The 24,007-nt window shown below is 37.7% G+C and overlaps 1 protein-coding gene across 1 annotated transcript in view; it reads right to left on the minus strand.

The window, feature by feature from the left end:
• LOC5576608 overlaps window positions 1-22,527 on the minus strand; it is a 27,990-nt gene extending 5,463 nt beyond the window's left edge. The window contains exons 1-4 of the mRNA XM_021840826.1: window positions 22,389-22,527; window positions 21,860-22,317; window positions 5,335-6,008; window positions 2,752-5,135 (exon numbers count right to left, since the gene is read on the minus strand). Of these exons, the coding sequence (XP_021696518.1) occupies window positions 2,752-5,135; window positions 5,335-6,008; window positions 21,860-22,184 (3,383 nt within the window). The 5' untranslated portion in view covers window positions 22,185-22,317; window positions 22,389-22,527. The remainder of the gene's footprint in view (window positions 1-2,751; window positions 5,136-5,334; window positions 6,009-21,859; window positions 22,318-22,388) is intronic.
• Window positions 22,528-24,007: the final 1,480 nt, after the last annotated feature.

Consider the following 24,007-nt stretch of genomic DNA (forward strand, 5'->3'; position numbering starts at 1 on the left):
ATGTACAAAGTTTCATAAAAAATAATCACTTGAATTTTCAGTTAAAGCATAATAATGTACAAATAATAAGTCAGCATTTTTTCTAATTTAAATGAAGTGGATTTTCAAACTTCTATATTTAGGAATATAAACATGATTTTCACCAAACAAAAATAAAAACAAGCTAAATTGAATAACTTTTCCAAGACTCAGTTGAGTTTTTAGAATATTCTTTACACAAAACTATTGATTTTGCGGAAAATTAGGTGGATCACTGGTGATCCATTGGGAATAAAACAAAATTTTCGTCAATTCTGTTCTAACCTCTCTTTTCGAAAACAAAACTATCATCATGTCTTGGAAAGTGATTTTAAGTTGGAAAGAAAATTGTAAGACGCTGGGCGATCAACAAACCAAAATACTCAGCAGTAGCTATAAGCACGGTATGACGAAGAAGAACATTGGCCCGTTGAATACCGTTCTGTGCAAATATCAATAATCATTCAGTTCATTTAAATACATTAAGTGTGATGTTTGCTTGTGTCTCAAAAAATACAAAAACTATTTCCCAGCTTTTTATTTTATTCCAGAATTGACGAGAGGTGTGCCGAACACACTGTTCAAATAAATTGTATGAGTAAAAACAATGAAATAGAAAAATATTGATGCTTCTTTCTTACCCTATTTGCAGTCATCTTCCCAATGGATCACAGGTGATCCACCACAAAAAATATTTTTTTCATTTCTATTCATATTTTCGAGTAAAACTTTACATCTTTTGTTCTGGTGATTTATCCAGATATCACATTTTCTATTTTTAAACTACGAAAAACCTCGTGGGAAAGAAAGGGTTAAATTGTTAGGATAATTGAAAAAAAAAAAAATTACCCAATCAAAACTCTGGATATTATCCTACAGCATTTTCTATAGAAACTTCCTCAAAAAACATCGAACAGTTTCATTTAAAAATGTGTGTGAAGGATTTTCTGGAAAAATGATGCAGTGTTAGTATAAAACCTTAAATAAACTTTTATAGATTCCATGTTTTTTTTTTTTGGGAAATGTTTAGAAGAACTGTAGTTGTAATTCTTCGATCAAAATAAGGAGAAATTCCTACCGTAAAGTACCCATATTTCGCACGCACTCTTAGCTTCAAAAGTGCGCGAAATATGGTAGCATCACAGTACAAAACAAATCTAGAGGAGTTTAATGATGAAACACAGGTTCGAATTTGAGGAATTCTACGAGAAATTCTGGAAAGATTTTCTCAAATACCCTCTGGAGGTTTTTTTTTTAGAAATTCATTGGATGAAACGACGTAAAAACTCTTGTCGGGTTTCTTGAAAAAAAAAGTCCCTAGACATTTTTTACCTAAACCTTTGTGGATTTTCTTGGAGAAAAAATCTGTAAAAACGTTTGAAAGATCTCCTAGAGTAACAACTGGAGAATTCGGTTGAGGGATTAGTGGAAAAATATCTCCTAAGATTTTGAAAGTAAATATTTTCAAGGTAATCCCTAAAATTGGTTCAGATGTAACATTGAAAATTTCCAGGGGCAAATTCTGAAGAAATTTCTCAAGAAATTCTTTGAAAAATCTCATTTCATTTTCATTTTCATTAAATTTGTTGTTAGTTTGTATAATTCTTAGAAAAATTGTTTTGTGCAATGGGGATACCGTAAGTCAAGCCCACAGCTAAATGTGGTTCTATAATTTCACACTTTTACTTAATTTTGAACATGGTGCTCATCTTGCCCCAAGGGTGTAAATTTCTTAATATAATCAAAACAATTGAAATATTTTTAAAATTTGATGAAAGTTTTGCTCCTGATTATCTACAGAAGATTATTCTATAAGTATACGGTCAAAAACGTATGAAATAAATTGGTTTACGCAACAAAAATATCACTTTTAAATGAACAAATCTTATATGAAAAGGTAAATTTTTGGACTTCTATGTATTTTTGACAATATTTTCGTTGTGCTGTTGGTTTTTTAGCTGAAATTTATGGCCATCATACCAATTTAATGATATTCATCAGAACCCCAGATAATTTATTGAAAAAAATTGGTAGGAACGACACAAACTAGGGGTGCTCATCTTGCCCCACATTCCCCTATATGGTATCTAACGATTATGACAGCATTGCTGTTAAACACACAAGACTACGGTGGCGCTATCTATGCTTTTCCTAGAGGCCGTTTTGGTTATTCTAATGATCCATTCGGACCTTCAGGAGACTGAGAGTAAAGTGTGCATGTTGAATCAGGATTTTACGAAAACATAAATCTTTTTATGCCGTTTATCGTGTTGAAAAGATACCTCCAAAAACTGTTACTATGTCGGAGTTGGACCATGATCCCCTAACTTTCAGAGACGATATCTGGTAGTAAACGTTAATGTACTAAAAATCAACACTAACTTAGTAATCGGTTTTGCTCCACACTGCTCATTCGATTCTAGATCAAATTCTGAGTGTCCTCCCAAAATTTATGCTCATTTGGATGAAAACTAAGACTGCACAAGCGCTTCAAAGGTTGTATGGTTAGATACATTGGTCAGCTACAACTTTGCCAACGACCGTTTTCAAATCGGATGGCTCAGTAATTGGTTACGTCTTTAAAAGGGCGATTTTTACAAAAAAAAAATCGTTCACGAGGTGTAGAATAACTGTACGAAACAACTTGTGTTTAAAGATGTTAAAGAAGGTTAGTGTCTTATGATAACGGCAAATAAAACACCGTGCAAGAAGTAATTTCTCGCCGCAACTTACCAATCGTCGCCATCGAACTGCTTCAGGCTGTCGTAGCACATGGCCCCCACTCCGCTACGCCGTCTCTCAGTCGTCGATATGGGTTCCGGTTCGAACCAACGTTCCCACGAATTTTCCACCAGCTCGTGTGCCATCTCCTCCTCCAGGTGGTTCACCAAGCGGTCATCGTGACTCCGAGAATCCCTCTGAATCATGGTTGCCGTTGAGATGTTCTCGTAGAAGAATACCAGTTCTTCGAGTTCGGTGAGGCTTTTGTCCTTGATAGGAGGAACGCGTTTCGACGCAGCGGTTCGGCCTCTTTTCCGCTTAGGGGTAACCGCAGGGGATACGGTTGGTACAAATTTACGGGGCTGTCGCAAAACCCGCTCCATATTGCACCACAGATTATCGAAGTTTATAGGGAACCGTATGAGCTGTATCTGGTTTTGATTCCGACTGAAGAGACGAAACAGAGCTGTGTGCTTCCGTGCCGGAGGAGCATCTGAATTGGTGGATGAAGCATTCGACTGTCGTGACGCGTCGTCATCCAAGAAGGATTGTGGCAATTTTTCTTCGCGCATTCGAAGTTCCGGTTCCTCTATTCGGGAGGGTGCGTCAGCGAGACTTCGATCACCTCCGCTCTGGACGAAGAATTGCAGTTCGTTGATGGTTTTTCGCAGATCTTTGCGATTCAGGGCGTATAGCCGAGCCAGTTCTGATTGATCGAGGTGGACTTTTTCGACTAGGGACATGATGGAGAGTAGTTTGGCTACGTGGGCGATTCCCGGGGCTACATAGCGGATCACGTTGTTTGAGATGTATCGGGAAAGGTGAGGACAGTTTCGGTCCGTGGTTGTTAGTACGATGGGGCGTTTGGAAGTGGCAATCAGCTGATTGATGGCCGTGATAAATCCTTCGTCCTGTTCAAACACTATGTCGGCGTCTTCGATTAAGATCAACGAGAGTTTCTTTGATCCAGAAGAGCCATCGGAATCGATGGAAGCCTGACGAGCTTCCATTTTTGTGGGTTTTCTGGATTTCTTGAAAATGTCCACTGCTTCGTCCTTCCTGCGGACTTGGTGACTTTGGGTAGCTTCCTGGAGCTCTTGGAGGATGATTTTACCCTTCCGACGACTGCTGGCATTTATCTCCAAGACGTTAAAGTTCATTTCGTTGGCCACAGCGTAGACATTGCTGGTTTTGCCACATCCCGGAGGGCCAACAAGGACGATGTGGTTCAAGATCTGAGTCGAGTTGGACGACATGCTGGAGTTTGAATGCTCGAAATCGTCACCTGAGTCGTATGGATTGCTGCTGCGATCTTCCTTCCAGATAGAAAGGAATTTCTTCAAAGCTATCGCCGGCTGACAGTTTACCAGAATATGATCCGGGACGAGCGGTTTGTATTTCTCCGTGAAAAGCAACTCCCCATTCTGATAGCAATATTTCGACTCTACAATTTCCACACTATCCTCTAGAATAACGTCTGCTTGAATTGATCGTCCCTTGAGCGGAGGTGGCTCATCATCGTCATGATGCTCTTCAAACATGGCTTTGAATTGCTTGTAGCATTTGAATACCGGAAAATGCGTATAGCTCTGTTTCCACGCTCGAACAATTTCCTTTACGTTGCCGATTTTAGGCAGAACACAACTGTATACCTCCTGAGAATCCCCGTAGCCAATCAGCTTAGCCAAGATGTCCTCCACAACGGAGTCGTCGCAATCATTCAGAGTGGCAAACTCAAATTCATTCTCCTTCTCTGGGTCAGGGGTTGTTTCCGGTGATTCTGATTTAATTCTTATTTTGGTATTCCGCAACGGAGAATGATCACTTATCCGACCGGAAAATACCAGCTGCTGCACGTGACTGATCAGAGGAAATACCGGCGATTCGTTCAAAATCGATTCCTCAAAGCTTCGCTGCTTTTCAATTTCGAGGCGCATCTTTTCCGGAATTCCGGACATTAAGAATGCTTGCCGAGCACGAACCTTCTCCGGATCTTCCACCGGTTTCTTCACGAACAATGGAGCCAATTTGACGTTCCGTGTGGACTTGGGGGTACCATCCGAGTCAACTTCCAGACTTCTCAAAGACGGTGATTTGACCACCTTCATGCCATCAGTGTCTGAGTTCACGTTGATTATCTTCAGAGGAGTCACGATGGGTTTCTTGCCGCCACGTCTTCCGGGCGGTTCTTTCTCCGGACTAATGCCATTCAACGCGGCATAGTCTATGATCTTTCCGGCGCAAGCTCGCCGTGGACGTCCTGTAGTGTTCGACGGGCTGTCGTTTTCGTTCTGAAGCTCTTCCTGAATCTCGACGACGGCTGCGACGTCCGGTGGAATGTCGTGGCTGATGACCGGAGTTTTGCGCGGACGGCCACGCTTCGGCGATGGAGGGGTCTGGAAAACGAAGTACTTTTATACGTCGGCTTAAGATAGTCCCTATCCCAAGGAATTACATACTAAGAGATAAAAAACTGGCAGCAATGATTGGTTCAAAATTCTTCTATATTAGATAAATACATTGATCAAACTTTACATTATAGTTGCTACGAAGTTATTTGCTCATAGTTGATTGCCTAGAACTATTGCCTCTTACCTCATGTGATGATTTTGTGTCCTCTGGCGATTTGTCCATCTTGTTAAAGTAGCCGAGCAGACTGTCCTTTTTCTTCAACGGGGAGTTAAGCTTACAAACGAACTCATCTCCTTTGGACTTCTTGGCTGGGGATCTTTCGCTAGATTCTTCCGGAACCGGCGTCGAAGGTTTCGAGTCGTCCGATGACAGTCTTCTGCGGCCACGAGTTTCATTTATCTTCAAGTTCGACTTCTTCGGCGGTCTCCCTTTCTTTTTCGGAGATTCCTTCGGCTCTTTTACCTCCTCCACGTCATCGTCTCCCTCATCATCCTCCGGTTGTTCCATGTTACGAATAAGCTTCTTCAACCGCTTAGCCCGACGATTCATCTGATGCGTGATGAACTCCTCTTCTGCCTCTTCCTGTAGCTTGCGTTTCCCAGCACCCTTACGATCCGCCCATTCCTCGAGCTTCAGCTTCCTCTTTACTTTTTCGTCTCGCTTCTTCAATTCCTCAGGATTGGACGCTTCGCCTCCGGAACATTCATCCTTGCCAGGAGAATTCGAACCAATGGCCTTGTTCCGAGAGCTCATCATCAACTGAAAGGCATTCATCTTCTTGCCGGTTTGCTCTTCCTTGGGCTTTTCTTGCTCCGACTCCTGCTTGTGCGACTTCCGGGGTGATCGTCTCGGGGGATCTTTAAAGCACAAACAATTATTAACCCTCTAATACCCAAATTTTTATTTTCGATCTAAATATCATTTTTCGTTATCTAAAATCGTTCTAAACATGTTTTGGGCAATGATTTATTTTTATTCGCAAATCTATGAATTTTGGTTTTCGATTTTTATAATTTTTATTTTTGAACATCCCTATCCATTTTCATTTTTTCTTGAAACCTCTCCTGAGTACTGATTTTTGGCAATAATAAAAAATCACATTTTTACGGTACTTTTGAAAATATTCATTTTTTAATTTTTTTCTGAAGCATATTTTATTTTCCGTGTAACTAACGGAAAAACAGATTTGAAATTATTTCAATACCATCAGGCTCTTCTTCTGTGATAGGTTGATTGTAGAAAAATATTAGAGATACGATTTTTTATATTACACGTTAAATTAACCCCAGGCATTTGTAGGTTATATAAGAATACAATTTTTCAAACATTTGTCAAAAATACAAAAAAGTTTCAAAAGTCATAAAGAACTTCCCTAATATGCGTGTTATGAGCCAAGGTTTAAGCCAAAAATAAAATCATTTTTATTTTCGAGCTACAAAAAAATACACAAATTTGCAAAGTGTACCCAGTCTAAAGGCGGGGTTGGGTATTAGAGGGTTAATATGCGTAAGCAGGAATCGGATTTAGGGGGTACACGACCCTTGCGTAATGGAGGCTTGCTTTTTCTTAATAGTGCTGATCCACAAAGATTGTTACTATCCAAATTATTTTACATTTTAATGGTCGAAAACATTTTAAAAATGTTTTGAGTTAGTTTTGATAAGGTACCTACCGCGGGGCAAGTGGGTAAATGGGGTAAGTGAAAATAATTGGTATATTTAACTGAATATGTGAATTAACGTTTTAAACTCATGCGTAAACCTTTGAGGCCACTGAGAACATAACGATAGGTAAGAGTTTTCTGAGATTTTTAAGCCATTATTGCGTAATGAAGCGAAAGATTGTTAACCTGTCAACTATCACTCCGTAACAAGTTGGCGGCGTGCAATCTTATTTTAACCCTCTCTTTCCCATGGTAGCACAGGTGATCCACAGATTTTCGACGAAGGCTAGCTAAACCGCATTGGTAGGATTACCGTGAACGTACCATATTTGACGCGGGTCCAAACTTGACGCATTTTCTAATTAATTTTATTATAAATTAAATCTAGTTAAGAATAGCATTCGAAAATTTATTCCTTAATCTTCATTTACATGTTATTGAAAGATTTCAATCAAAAAGAGATTATTTTTGATTAATAATAGGCAAAAAATAAAAATTATTTTTAAATGCATCCGACAAGTGCGTCAATTTTTTCATTCCTTAGTAAATATGCTAAATATTGTTAATCAATTTTCATGAAAATATTGTGTTGTTTTACAGCATATCATCAACAATGGTCAGTAATATTCTATTATTCATAAATTGATGTCGAAATTTTCTTATTTTTAAGGGTTAAGACATATTTTTGTATGAAAATCTTGTGCGTCAAGTTAGGCATACAATGTTCCTAATTATTTGCTATTTTGTTCAGCATGTTTTGTCGAATCGAAAATAGGAAAAGAAATATTTATGGTGCTTGCATTCAAAAAATCCGTCCGCAGAACAACCCAATGCTTTATGTAATCACATGTAAAGGGTCATCCATAGATTACGTCACGTTTTTAGGAAGAGAAGGAAGGTTCAGAGAAACGCAACGATTCATACAAAATATTCGCACTTTTCACAAAATAAGTGTGGCCAAGGTTGAGAGGGGTTGAAAATTGTACAATTTATCGCGGTTTATGGACGTCCCCTAATGTTTCAAGGAAGCTTCAATAAATGCGTCAGGAGGTGAGGTGTAGGTTCAATGGTTTATTTCGTATAATTCATACAATAGGGGGTGTCCGTGAGATACTTGTCACAAAAACATACAATTTTCTACAAAAACCCCGCCCTACGTCACACTTTTTATATGGAGCCTTCAAAAAACTTGTATGATTCGTCACATCTTGCAGAACACCTCCTTCCCCCTAATAACATGACGTACTTAATGTATGACCCCATATATGGATCGCGATCTATTTCGAGGCCCATACTGCCGTTGGTTCTACGCATATTTGTCCCGCGGTCCATAAGGGTGACATAGAACATGGGACTAGTAGGCGTAGTTCACGTGTTATAAGTAACGAAGATTCTAAAACGGCCATTTTTGGAACCGGTTGTTTTCGTTCTAGTTTTTGACCAATTTGTCCTTATTTTAGCAACTACCTTCCCCGTTCCAGCGCAACGTAGCTTTTAAACTTTTCCCTTGTTTAATATCACGACGAAAATACATTAAACTAAACAATAAAGCTTAACTATGGATTGAACTCAATCGCCGGTTTTATTTTCTACACTAACTAAACGCATAGCAAAAGTACTACCAGATGACGTCATTCGAAACTTTTTCCAAAGGTTCTAACTTTTATGTCTAAAGCGCTTTTTTCAATTAATTAAACTATTGAATACTGAAACTCTTGTATATTTTTAACTTAAGCAATTATTTGTAAGTGCGTCAAATAAGGAACATAGTGCGTCAAATTAGGCACATTGAAGAACTGATGCGTCAATTAAGGAACCTAATGTGTTCCACAAAAAGTCAATTAAACATGAAGAAAAAAACGTTTAGTATTTTTTTACTGATTTTTCCCTAGTTCTATAATAGTTGAGCTAGCATAGGATCAAATTTCAACAAAATCGGACAGATTTAGACGATTTGACAAGTGTTTGAATTTAGAATTTTCTTAACCGCGTCAAATATGGTACGTCCACGGTAGCTCAATAATGATTGGAATAAATATATGCGCTCATCTGTCTCATCAAACATCGAAATAAGTGACTTGAGGATCAAACTATTGAAAAACAATCAAAAATTTGTGTAGTGATATTGAAAAATTTAGCTTATTTGCAATAACTTTTGTTCCAGCACTTTTTTTTAGCAACGTCATTTTGACAGTTAAATTGTCGAACGAAGCTGTGGAAAAGAAAGGGTTAATATTTTCAGCGAAAAAAAGTTGCGGAAAATAACTTTCTGTGCCACTTCTAAGTTGTCTCCTCTGACAGTTTTAAACTGCAATAAAAAAAAGTTTTAGAGTATATTTGTGATAGACCTAAAATAACTAAATTGAAACACCGTCAATTCTCTAATCACGTAGGGCAAGTGAAAAGTTTCTCATTAGAGATTGAATTTGTGTTTTTTTCTTTAGGTAGCTATGAGTATACAAGGTTCGCAATTATCATATAACAACATAACGTGCTGATAATTCAAGAAACACTATTTTCAAAGCGTTAAAAGCGAATATCATGGTTAAATCATGGAACTTCTCTAGAAAAAGGTGGCCAAATATTACGATATTAATATGTTTACTTCGGACAGCCGATTAAAAGGGGACGTTGATTCCAAAATAAAAGAACGAACGGAAATCTCGTGGAATGTCTATGGAATTCAAAACATAAAAAATGGGGTGTATGTGTATCCACATAAAAAAGTTTCTAAATACTTTGTTGAAGAATTCCGTTTGATTTCTCACGAACGGTTATCCGACGTCATATCCAAGTTTCTTAACAAATAACGTGCGGTGTAAATTCTACAGAGCAGAAATGCAATTGCTGTCCCATGATGTAAGAACTAACATTGGAAATGTTGCAGTTATAATGTTGTCGAATCATTTCAAGCTGAACAGAAGAAAATTCAAGTAACAAGAATATAATCTCCTTTGTTTACATGTTACTTATGTTATTGTTTATTGGGAAGCCTTAACAAATGTTTAAGGAAATATAAATCGTGAATATAACTGTTTGTTTTTGAATTTTTTGTCCAAAACGATAAATTTTTCACTTGCCCCATTTGTGGAGCAAGTAAAAAGTAAAGAGACGTTTTCCAAAAAAAATTCTGTAGGGTGTTGGTGCCATTAGTGGACTACCTAAGCTATAAAAAATCATAACAAAATAACGAAAAGCCCTAACAGAGATCTTTTGGCGTCAACAGATAGATTTCAACCTCTACTATACGGAAAAAATTTTGGTGGATGTTGAACCATTGCATCGTTACATTTTTCCTAGTTATACGAATAACCTTTAGTATTTTCTTGGATTAACATTCGCATTGTGTTATGTGTGTTTTTTAGAAACGTAATTTTTGTTTTATTATTTCCAGACGGTGAACATTTTCAAATCACATCGCATTGTATGCTAAAGCATCTTGGAAAAACTTGTATTTAGGCATGATACCGTTTACTGTATTCATTTTCATTATCATTTACAGTTCCTAGCCCATCATCAGGAACGTCATTTAATGACCAATACTTATGTATATACACATAAGTGAGACGGTGTGCGTGAAAGATTCGATTTTCATTAACATTCTCTCATTAGGATATGTGAGCGGTGCGATGTATTTGAGTTCGTTGGTGTGTTAGTGGGCTGGTCGCCTCAATGGTTTAATTAGGGTGATTTTAGATGGCGTCAGTCGAAGTATAGAAGCACCAAGAGGATGAGAGGGAAACTATTTCTTTTTTCGTATACGTTTTCAGGAAATGATTCGGCGATCAACATGTTAAAAAAAAAATCAATATCTAGTCAATTGTAGTTCGGTCGGACCTGTATCGGATTGAGGTTGAAACTTTGTCTCAGGACGGGTTTCACCAGTTTCAACCTAGGTTCAAAAACGAATTCGACCTCTATCAATGTACCTTTGAATCTTGAGTGACAACATATTGGTTTCACAGACATTAGAGTGAAATAATCTTGATAGACTGGCGTGAAATCAAAACCACCAAAAACAAAGCCAAAACTATCGACATGTAGTGTTACTCTATATCACATGATTTAGAATGTTATATCTTATTTCTATTTTTTATTTTTATTGCCATATCATTGTGTACTTTTTGATGGACTAATTTATAACATATCACTATTACTGTATTTACAAAATGGTAGGGAGGAAGGGAGCATCAGAGTATCATAGAAGTTGCAGCTAGACGATGGAGTGGAGCACCGCAGTCTAATGAGGAGGCGCTATAACATGATTGTAGTTGGGTGCATATCGGTGACAGTTGCAAGGTAATTGGCGCGTCCCAAACCATCTCGTGGGAAGCTGGAAAAGTACGGCGGATATAACTATTCTAATTGTTCGAAAGTGACTCTCTTTTGTCCGCAAGATTCGCTTCAATGTCTCTGCTTATGGGTCAACCATAACCCTTTTTGGCCCTTCATACAACGGTATTGTGAATTCAGATTGATAATGAAACTTACTTTGCTCTACAGTGGTAACACATGCAAAGAATGACTCAAGCTAGGCTGGTGGCTATCTACATACATGAAATATTATGTTATATCATATAATATTTTATATTTCAGTTATTATATTACAGAACATTACATTATATTCATCACAGGGATCCAATTATATGGATTTAACTTATAGGAGCATCATGCAATCTACATATTACGATACTGAAATAATTATTGCTCTTCATCTTTCAGCACATCGTTCATCTTAACAAAATGTATTACAATCTTATTTTAGGGAGTGCTGAGTGGGGTTGAATCTGTATACATAAAAATGGAGTGGTGTTTGTATGTCACGAAATGGCTTGAGAACGGTCCAACGGATTGCCGCATGATTTTCACTGTTGCACTCCTCAAGGGATGCGACGTGTTCGTGCGAAGAAAAAATTCAGGAAAGTCGCCGGATTTATCGGGAAAATGGGAGAAGACTAAGGTGTAATTTGTATGGGGGATTCCTTGACGTTTTCCAACAGCCTACTTGATGGCAAAACGAAGGTTGCCGGGACCACTAGTTCATAATATTTATTGAATTATTTTAGTTTCAACATCTACATAAACCATATATGAACATGATTTCCATTCATATACATATCATTATATTTATTTTATTTCATCACATATTGGGAATTGGAAGGGTGCATCAGGGCATCATTGAAGTTGCAGCTGGACGATGGAGTGGAGTGCCAACCGGAGTCTAGAAGAATGTGCCGTAACGTCCTTGTAGATACGAGCATATCTTATACAGTTGCAATAGGTTTGATGCGGCCTTCTTATAATAAACCATCTCGGGAAAAGCTGGACATGTGCTTCGATTCTCATTATTCTATTTGTTGGATTATGCCGTTGGAAGGAGATTCTCTTTTCCCTGCAGGTTTCGCGTAAGTGTCTCTACTTACGGGTACACCACATCCCCTTTTGGCCCTTCATATAACGGTATTATGAATTGAAATTAAGAATGAAAACTGACTCTGCTATCCAGGGGAACCGCATACTAGGATGGTGGCTATCTACATACATAACAGTCATTGTATTTTTTCAGGCTCGTTGGAACAATCTGTCATTATGTATTTGTCTTTCATTCATCGATTCTAGGTTAAACCATCGAGTTACAACATGATTTCCTATATTGTTATGTTTTAAAATATTGTATTTATTTTCATTACTTAACAATCATTCAATTGAATCATATAACATGGGTGATATTGGGAGGGTGCATCAGGGTTACAGTTACAGTTACAGCTGGACAATGGAGTGGAGTGACAACAGGAGTCACAGGTGGAAGTAACCGTAACATCCTTGTAGATGGGTTCTTCTATCCCAACAGTTGTAATGAATTTGACGCGCCCTTCTTATAACAAACCATCCCGTGAATAACTTGTCAGGTATGGCAAATTTAATTATACTTTCAGTTGGATCATATTATTGGAAGGAGATTCTCTATTTCCCGCGGGTTTCGCGTAAGTGTCTCTGCTTACGGGTCCGCCATACCCCATTTTGGCCCTTCATACAATGGTATGTTGAATTCAGATTGATAATGAAAATTGACTGTACTGCTAAGTGGAACCGCATGCAGAGCAAGACTCAAGCTAGGATGGTGGCTACCTACATACGTACATACATACATTAACAAATCGCTGATTTTTTATTTATATTCAAATTATTTGTTTATTTTTATCATTCTTCCCTCGACCAGCCTAATATCATCAGTAGGACAAACATTCAAAAGAAAAATATATGTCGGCCGAAATAATACTGCATGCTGTTTAACTGCGTCATATATTATTGTTACTACCATTTTATTTTCATATTTTATTATCATATTATTATATATATTATAATCTTATCTACTATATAACATATCACTATAATTGAATTTATCATGTTTTGGGGAGGGAGGGAGCATCAGGGCATCATTGAATTTACAACTGGACAATGAAGTGGAGTGCCAATCGGAGTCAGGAGGAAAAGTGTTAGTCGTTCGCGTCTAGTACTTTTCTCTCCAACAGTTGTAAAAGATTTGACGCGCCCTTCTTATAACAAACCTTTCCGTGGAAAGCTCGACAAGTATTGCAAATTCTAATACTCAATCTGTTGGATCATATGGCTGGAAGGAGATTCTCTATTTCCCGCGGGTTTCGCGTAAGTGTTTCTACTTACGGGTCCGCCACCCCCCTTTTGGCCCTCCATACAGCGATATGTTGAATGCAGATTGGTAATAAAATTTGACCTTACTGTTGAGTGGAGCCGCATGCAGAGCAAGACTCAAGCAAGGATTGGTGGCTACCTACATACATACCTACATACATACTATACGGAAAAAATATAAAAAGAGTGATAAAACTAATTTTTTAACATAAAATCACTTGAGCCACTATTGGTACACGTGTTCCAGTAGTTGCGCTAGTGCTCCAGTAGTAGACGTTCGGGAATGATACAAGGAATTTTAAACAAAATGATAATTTTTTACATAAGTTTAACATTGTTCCCTCGGAACAGCAACTAATATCTTTCGAATGAAGCATAAAGATCATCTCTGGGTCTTTTTTTCATTTTTATACATCCATTTTAAAAACTGCTTCCATCCGTTGATCCACTAGTGGAACACGACGGCAACTATTAATGCAAGGGAGCATTTTTTTTGCGTAAACTTAATTATTTATATGACTTTTTGATACAATAAAAAGCTGAAATTTGGCAAATCGACTAAAATAGAGGCGATCTATCCATCAAAAATAGCCCATGTCTTTTTTATGGAAAAATGTACGTTTTATTCAATAGTCCAATCTACTGGTACATTACAACCATTGGTACCAGCACCCTACTTTTATTACATTTTTACATAAAAATAAATTTCAGCATACTGCTTATATTTGGTAGGAGCCAAGCTAAAAAATATACAAAACCCCATTTGTTTCAATTCAAAATCTCTAGGATTTCAAGAATCAAAACTATGCAAAATCAATTACCCACTTGCCCCACGGTACCTTACACTAAGTTGAGCTGGACAACTCCGGCACAGCTTTATGTCGTTTTGATTTTCAGCAAAATATATGCTCGTCAAAAAATAATTTAGTTGAGTGCTCGGCGGTGCCAATCTCAGCAAAACATTTGTGAAAAATTCCGTGATTCGGCAAATAAAACCAAATATGCAATTTAGTTGAAGTACTATCAATTTTTTTTTAGATCATAAGAAACCACTAAAAACACATGAATGTAAGCAATTTTCTAAAGAAATTCTTCATTATAGGCAGTATTTTTTTTTAATTTTGCTGAATAAAAAAACCATTGAAATGTGCATGACTAAATCTTGTTGGGAAGGAAAAGTATATTTTATCGTGTTCGTGTTGTTCAAGGAAAAGTATATTTTATCGTTCACGAGGCATCAATATTTGATCAGATTATTATAGTTTCATACCAAGCCTGCCTATTTTTTTAATACACGTGCCAAATCTGAGCAATAAAATTTGACGGGAATTTACAAACAAATCCATTTTTATAAAATCTCATAAAAGTTAGTCAATACAAAAGCTTTTTTTGAAAATTAAAAAAGATTCTTGCTGCTGAGCACCTTTCCCGAGGGTTTTGTTAGAACTGTGCTCAGGAATATGCTATCTGACCCAAGTTTTTTTGAGAATCTTGCCCTGAATTGAATGAGAATAGAGTCCAAGATTGTATAAGAAAACAACTCATAATTCTGTCAAAATCCTACATGTGTCTGAAAGTCCTGCTCATGATTCTTAAATAATTAAGTCATGGAATTTGTGAGAATGATTTCTAAGATTTACTCCGAGATAAGCCATCCTCGGGCTGCAAATCTCGTTAATAAAGATATTAATAATTTCCAAGATTTTGCCTAGGATGAAACAAGAATCATTCGCAGGATTTTGTAAAAATTGTGCTCAGCATGATGCTAGAATCTAGCCAAAATTTATTTTGTAAGCCTGTTTAATGTTCAGAAATCTGTTACATTTCTGTCTAGCATTTCCTATAAACCCCGCTAACAATTCCTTTAGAATCCAAATTAGGATTATGTTAATGCCCTACCTGAGATTTTGTGAGAATTATGTGCCAGATTAAGTGTTTATTCTATCGAGGATACTGCTAGAGGTTCTGTTTTCTTTAAAGTTTGACGTAAATTCTGTTTATTATTTTATCAAGTAATAAAATATACGCTTTCTCACTACGAACTTCAAAACTACAACTAGAATTTATTTTTTTTAAGAACAGTTTTAAGGGGGCAGGATCCGTCATTGATTTCGGAATTTTCAAAAGCAGTTTTTTCGTTCAAAATCAACAAAATTTACAGGAAAATGTGTTCACTGCATTCTATTCTCCAACCGAAACACAGTGAACACATTTTCATCGAATAATTTTTAGTTTTGAACAGAAAAACTGCTTTTGAAGTTTCAATGATGACGATGATTACGATGACGGAGCGTTGAGCGTTAACGGTTCTAAGAAGAGAGATACATAAATGACATGATAGGACCTGCAAGCACTTGGAGTCTTCGCACGTCGGGTGCTTAGGACGATCTTTGGCGGTCTGCTGGAAAACGGTGTGTGTCGGCGAAGGATGAACCATGAGCTTGCCTAACTCTACGGCGAATCCAGTATCCAGAAAGTGGCCAAAGCTGGAAGGATAAGCTGGGCAGGGCAGGTTGCAAGAATGGCGGACATCAACCCTGCAAAGATGGTGTTCGCTTCGAATCCGCTCGGAACAAGAAGGCGTGGGACGCAGCGAGATAGAAGGATTGACCGGGTGCACCAGGACCGGGTGCACACGACAGGCTGCGTTGGGCTGGTCATGTTGCCCGTATGCCGGAAGAACGACACGCAAAGATAATATTCAACAGAAAACCCGGACGAGGCCGCCGACACGATGGCTTTTTGAAGTTAAGGAGGACTTAGGGGCGTTAAGGGCGACTGGGAGCAATTGGCCCAGGACTGAGCCCAGTGAAGAACTCATCTATTCGGCGTAGATTCTTCATAGCGAATTGTAGCCCATCAAGAAAGTAAGTATGATCATGTTAAGACAAAATATTTGTGAAAATTATATGGAAAGCTCAATATGTACTGAACAAACTCTAAATGAAAGCTTTCAATCCGTATTATGCTTGAAAAAAAACCAGAACTGAACATAAAACTCATTTTCTTATTGAAAATCTCGTTGGTCAACAATACTGACCACCAGAACCAGTTTCGGCCACATTACTCACTCCAGTTCCTGAATTGACCAATTACCAATTGTTATGAGACCTAGGCTTGTTCATCGCACGAAAAAAAGAGCAAATTATTTTTTTCTTCGATTTTTATACTCGATTTGGACGAATATATTAATGTAGCTCTAACATATGAATGCGTTATACCCTTGGTCATACCTAACACGACATGTTTCATACTTTTTTTTTTTTTTTTTGTTTGTATGGTATTCAGTTGGAGCTGCCTGACAGCTTTACTTGTCTAGGCTGAACCCTCGGTCTGGCTTTTGCCGAGTTGGGGACGGACCTGGTGTAGTGGTTAGAACACTCGCCTCTCACGCCGAGGACCTGGGATCGAATCCCATCCCCGACATAGTCACTTATGACGTAAAAAGTTATAGTGACGACTTCCTTCGGAAGGGAAGTAAAGCCGTTGGTCCCGAGATGAACTAGCCCAGGGCTAAAAATCTCGTTAATAAAGTCAAATCAAATCAATCTTTTGCCGAGTTTCCCCTCTACCAAGACCAATACTCAGACGGACTAGGCTATGGTGCCCACATGAACACTGTTTTTTTATAAGTATTGTGACGTGGTAGTTTTTGAAAAATACCCATATTCCCTTGCTTCTGAGAAAAGGAAGCATTGTGAAAATTAGCAGCTCCATCAGAATTTGTTTGAAATAGTAGTGTAGTAGTTTCATTACTGTCTAGTCGAAATGATTTTGAATATTTGTTTCATTTAAGTGTCCTTTTTATAATGCTATTATGATTACTCCTGTCGTTTACGTAAGATTAGAGTCTTTAATGTCAATTATCGCCAAGCCTTAACAAATTTAGGCTGTTGAGTAGTAGTTCTAGTTCATCTCGTTATTCTTGTTGTTGAAAGTATTTATTGGTCCTTAAAGAAATGCGTCATTTTCTATGTCTGTTCAACAATTTCTCGAAATTAGCATGTGTACCCTAATGATCAATCTCAGCGTCTTACTTTCCATAGTTTTTATTATAGTGAGTAAAGTTACTTCAGGCTTCTATTATAGTCTCCTACAGGATTCACTTTTCGGTGGCAAATGCAATGCTTCACAACGCTTACTTTTTACTTGAAAATTTTGCGGAATTGAAGCTATAATTATTTTTTTTTTATACCACTGTTACAAAAGAGGTATTCCTTGGCAATTTAAAAACCATATTCAAATAAGATTGTCGCCACTCATTTCTACTCAGTGAATCTACTAGTCATTTTCCTCAGAGTAATCTTCCCTACGTCGTATATGATAACGATGTGTCTAGCTAGCTAATAGTAAGAGTGGCTACGGATGATTCTGGTTAGCAAAATGCAAACTGACCGTTGCCAAATAGTATCAATGTCCACTTCGAATAGGTTATTTATTTGAAATGGGCATCAATGTTATCAACGACGCAGAACATCCGTTGGATCACATCTGAGAGATTAGTGCGTCCAATTATGACACGGCTTTGAGCATAAATGCCAAAATTTGATACCACCACTACAGGTTACGCCTATGGTTTCCATCTAATGGGCTAATGGATTATGCCTTCCCATCGCGGCACGGTCGCATAACCAAGGGGAGGGACATGTTGCATACTAGTTTGTCCAATAATCAAATTGGCGTTATGGCCAAAACTGGAGCCAAACTGGAAATATAGTCTAGATATCTCGAAAAAACGATGGACGTCAGTTTTGAATTTTCCCATGACAAAATGCGTATTTAGGACTCCATTTATGATATCTGATCCAAGCCCCACGAAGGACACTGAGTATTCGTGTTCAGTACAAGATTTGATAATAAATTTTGAGCTGTTCTGTGAAATTCTTCTTCTTTTCCTTGGCATTACGTCCGCACTGGTGCAAAGCCTACTTCTCAGCTTAGTGTTCAATGAGCACTTCCACAGTTATTAACTGAGAGCTTTCTTTGCCAAAGTTGCTATTTTCGCATTCGTATATCGCTGCTGTAAGATGATACACTATGCCCAAGAAAGTCAAGAAATTTCCATTAAGAAAAGATCCTGGACCGGGAATCAAACCGAGACATCTTCACAGGGTGTCCATTCAAAATCGGTTTTCCAATTCCCGGATTTTTCCCGGATACCCAAAATATTAAAAATCAGATGACAAAAGAATCCTGCGACCTGATACAGTCGTCTTTCCGCATCTCGATATCGAAGGGACCATCGAGATAGGGAGAAATCAAGACAAAGAACAAATTTTTGATTAATACTAGATTGAAAAACACTCCGTTGCCAAGAAAGTAATACATAAACAGACGTCATTTTGCGCTCCTAATTTGTTTTGAATCCCAAAAAGTTGGTCATATTGACATACGGAGAGAAAATTGAGAAAAAAAAAAAATAAACAGAAACACATCGAGATATGGAGATATCGAGATAAGGAGGATATCGAGATATGAAAAGTGTGTATGTATGCAGACTGAAGGGACTTATGAAATCATCGACAGTTTATATCTATATTTATTTTTTTAAGGTGAATATGAATCGAAGCCATGCTTCAAATTTTCAAGAGCACAAATCTGGAGAATCAAACATCCGTTTAAGCTGAAAACTTAATCGATTGGTCACTAACTGGCGGTGATCAATCGATTATGTTTTCAGCACAAACGAGAACCGAACTCCAGATTAGTGGTCTTGAAAATTTGAATTTTGGCTTCGATTCATCTCCACCTTAAATATCAAAAAAATCGTCCAGCCCCAAGAATTCAAAGGAAGTTCAGAAAGGTTTCGAAATTATATGCATACATATCTATTTTGTGTGTCTAAATTTAGACTACATTGCCACGAAAGTGCAAAGTTCAATAGCCAATTCATTACTTTTGAAAATGCATTCGGCGTTATGCGTTCGACATAGACCATGGCTGATTCCAGGAGAAATACATGATCTGGTGAATCTCATTACGTATGTATCCATGGAGAGATCTTTTTAACAGAAACGATATCTAGCCAAAAACACTTTATTGTTATATGGGGCTGGATAAATTTTTTGACGTAAATTCACAAAGCATATTCTAAATAATTCAACAAAGATTTCTGCCGAGAATCTAGTCAAATTGAATTGAATTTAACAAAAATCTTCCCAAGAATACCCAAAAGACCTCGCTATTTATTTATCCACCAAAGAACTTGCCATGAATTCATGAATAATTTCACAAGTAGTGTGTTGGAAATTATTGGAATAATTTACTGTAAATCTGCAGAAATGCATATAAAATCTCGTCAAGAGCCGTATAAGAACTTTGCCATAGATCCAGAACTAGTCAAACTAGTAATCCTGACAATGCTTCACCAAGAATATCATCAGTAACTCCAGAAATCGGAATGCTTAATGAATTTGCCCAGGATTTCAGTACAACATTATTTTTTTTTTGGCTCAGCTTTTCGCCACCCTCTACTAATCTACTAAGAATTTCAAGGAAAATCAGCCAAAAGCAAAGGATCTTTTCTAGAATCCACTAGAAACCTTTTAAACAATTTTCTTATAACCTGTTCAATTATGTCTCAAAGAGATTAAAAAAGGTCAATTATCACCTCAATTTCCGTTAGGATTCCTTCAATGGCCTCATTAAAAATGTCATGATTCTAAATGGAAATCTATCAAGCATCTCACCAAGAATCTTAAGAATCTTGATTGGAAGCTTCTAGAGATATTTCAAGGATCATGTCCGTAACATCTGCTTTGATTTTGTTCAATATCTTGGCACTAAAAATCTACTAAGCATTTCACATGAAATCGATAAGAATTGTTACTACCTAACAACTCCCCAGAAAATCAACGAATTTTTTAAAGGATTTTGAAAGAATACTATATCTTTAACTATTTCTCTACCAATTCAGTCCAACAAGTCATAATGCAAAGTACTAGTTGACGGCCAGCCTAGTATTATTTAAAATTGAAAATAAAAAGGTTTTTTCTTGTTTGAAACACATACTTTCCCGGAGTATTCTCCAAATTCCCGGGTATTTCCCGTATTTTTCCCGGTCATTTATAATTCCCGGGTTTTTCCCGGTTTTCCCGGATGGATGGACACCCTGTCTTCAACATGGCTTTGCTTTGTAGCCGCGGACTCTAACCACTCGGCTAAGGAAGGTTCTGTGAAATATTTGAAGTAAATGAAAACCGAATTTGGTACTAACATTAAATTGCTAGAACGAGAATATTTATCCTTTTGAAAGATACGCGTATTTCGACCTCAATAATAAGGCCGTCTTCAGTGTAAAGCACACTTATTACAATATCATGCTGCATCTTTGTAAAAACTATCTCGTGAAGAAATCATTTGACATAACATTCACGATTTTGTGTAACAAATTGAAGGATATTGATTGACCAAAACCACACTGTGAGATCCAGTTAGCAAGATTTAGGAATAGATAAAAATCTTCTCAAGTGATTATTCTATCTTTGTTGGATACTGATGACTTTCAAATAAAGCTTGATTTGTCCAGAGAGAATATATTGAACAATCTGTTCTTTTCAATTTATTTTTGTCAATCCCCGAGAGTCCCTCTGCCTGGGCAATTGTCCTTTTCCTCAAATCAGGGCCTGCAGTGATGTACATTAGCGCGATTACAAATTCAAAACAGTTTTAAAATCTAATCTTTCATATCTTCCTTACCATCCTTACCCTACCCTTTTCAGCTTTTCGGTGGTAATTTAAAGGTGGCAAAATGACAACGTATGTTTATCTGGAAATAACCATGGAGAAATTTTAAAAATGGTTTCAAACACGTTAGTAGTGTAATGTAAGTACAAACTTTTTATCCCTTAGTGAAAACTCATTTTTCCAACCTTAATGCTTTTCGGTGATACAAAGGTTGAAAGTTTTGGTGCTCCACAGACACCATGGGCGGGAAAGGGTTAACGAAGGATGTTGCTGAAGAAACAAATCCCATTTGAACTAATTTTGTTTGTGATTTTAAAAGGTGTTGCAGGGCAGTAAACCTATATGAAGCTGAATAATGGCATACCTACAAACTCATAAATATTAATCCTTTGGATTGAATTTTTCTCTTCGGAATTTTTTTTATTATGATTTGAAGAATAGATTTTTTTTTGGGATGATAAGTTTATACTTACATCTCAGTACTAACGTGCTTGAACATTTTTCAAAATTTCTCCATAGTAATTTCCATATAAACCTATATTGTCTTTGGGCCACCCTTTAAATCATTACCCAGAAAACTGACAATTTCACAGAACACTTTTTATTGTAAGGATGGCACGGAAGAAATGGGAGATTCGATGTCCTATACCAAAATTTCCTAAAAAAGCAATTCAAACAGCTTCTCACCTTTACTATCGATCGTTTCCACTTCCTGGACCTCATCCCCATCGTCATTCGTTTGTTCCTTCTCTTCCTTACGATCCCCATTCCTCCGTCTCTTGCTGCATTTGTGGCTGCGTTTCTTTTTCAACGATTTCAGCACCGATGCCATATTCTCGGCTATCATTCGATCAACATCACTTTTTGAAGGCGCCTCGTCTACCTTACTGGAAGCCCTTGCCTTCGCCGAATCCCCTAAATCATCATCCATCTTCTGTTCCACAACATCCTTGCTCTTCTCCTGGACGTTCTCCTTCGGGGATTTGAAGTACTTCGCTATGCTTCCATTCATTTTATTTAGCTGGTCCAATTCACAATCCGTGCAGTAGTTGACTGAACCCTCCCGCGCTCCGCCACCTTCCACAAGTCGACAAACACAATCACCTCAAATCACTTGCTACGTATCATTGCCACATCGAAACGGACTGAAAACGATCGAAATTACAAAATATCTACCCGTCCATCGCTAAACCAGTATCCGACGAAAAAAACTCACCTCGCACAACGAGGATTTCCCCGGATTTTCCACCGAAAATATGCGATTGTTTTTGTTCCGAAGTTTTCCCGCACCAGCCAGCCAGCAAAACTAAACACTCGTCAATGACAGCGCGCACTGCACTTTTTGGGCGCGAACCAGGCCCGCTGTCAAAAGCGTCAAAAGTGGGTGGAAGCAAGGTAGTACATGAGCGTTGGTAGGTGCGATGTGTTTGAACGGTTTGATTGTGTTCGTGACGGCGGTGGATTGTGGGTACCGTTTTGACTCATATTCCGAATACTTCAGGGTGCTGAGTCCGCTTTACATTGCCGTTTCGCTAGCATTTGGGCCTCTAAGGGCCCATTCACAAATTTCATAACGCTTTAGGGGGTGGGTGGGTGTCCGAATGTTGTTACGGCTCATACAAAAATTGTAGAGTATCAATACAAAAAGCGTCACGAGGGGGTGGGTGGGTGTCCAAAATTGCCAATTTTAGCGTTATGAAATAAATGAACAAGCCCATTAGGCTACACATAGTCACAAAGTCACTTATTACGTCACTATGGACCTATGCACTAATTTGACGTTTGAGCGATGCCGTGTTATTTACGTAACCATGGGAACGAGTGAATTCGGCACCGCTCAAACTTCAAATTAGTGAACTCGTGCATAGGTCCATTGACGACTTCCTTTGGAAGGGAAGTAAAGCCATTGGTCCGGAGATGAACTAGCTCAGGGCTAAAAATCTCGTTAATAAAGATAGAAAAAAAGTACATATAGGGTAACGGTCGTATTTTGGACCCCCTAAGGAAGTGATTTTACATTTTTGTCCCAATTAATTAATTGCACAGCGTAACCAAGTCAAAGAACATACCAAAATGTAGAGAAAAACTTCCTCTACGAGATAAAAATGCCCATACGGTCATGTAGTATTCAAAAGACGTCAAAAAAAATTAAATTGTGATGCTCTGTTTTTCATTATTTTGGACACACCAATACATTTTGGACCCTCAAAGTATATATTTTGGACCCCCGGCATTTTTTTATCGTTTGGCGACAAAGTCCACGGCACTGGTTGTATAATATGCTTGCCCATAGTCTAATCAATCGATTGACAATGGAAAAGCGAAGAAATTCTACGCTTTTAGTTCAGAAATTAGAAAAATGTTTTTGTTTACATTTGAAAAATTTCTGACGTCTTCAATTTCTGTCTGTAACGTGTTGTAACGGTTGCATGGATGAACCGATATAATTAAATTAATTTCATATAAAATAAACACATTTTCCATGCACAAACGCTTGATGTAAGTGTGGAATAGTCCTATCTTTCCAAATGGCATGCGGATTGTATTGGTCTATCGATTTAAACTGGAAAATTTGCAGGAAAATGGCCCAGGGGGTCCAAAATATATAGAGGTCCAAAATATATTGGTTACCCTAGGGAGCCGTAAACACATCCAAATATTACACTGAAACAAGCGTTACTGTAATGAGAACCATGAACGTGTTTTTAATTTTACTATTCCAACCACGATTGAGCTATCATGAACGCTTTTCATTTGCGTTTTGTTCCCTCTCAATCCAACCGCGTCGATAGCCGAGCGGCTAGCGTTCGCGCTTGGCATTCGCCAGATCCTCGG

The sequence above is a fragment of the Aedes aegypti genome, chromosome 2 (genome assembly GCF_002204515.2).
Source record: "Aedes aegypti strain LVP_AGWG chromosome 2, AaegL5.0 Primary Assembly, whole genome shotgun sequence".
NCBI classification, from domain to species: Eukaryota; Metazoa; Arthropoda; class Insecta; order Diptera; family Culicidae; genus Aedes; species Aedes aegypti.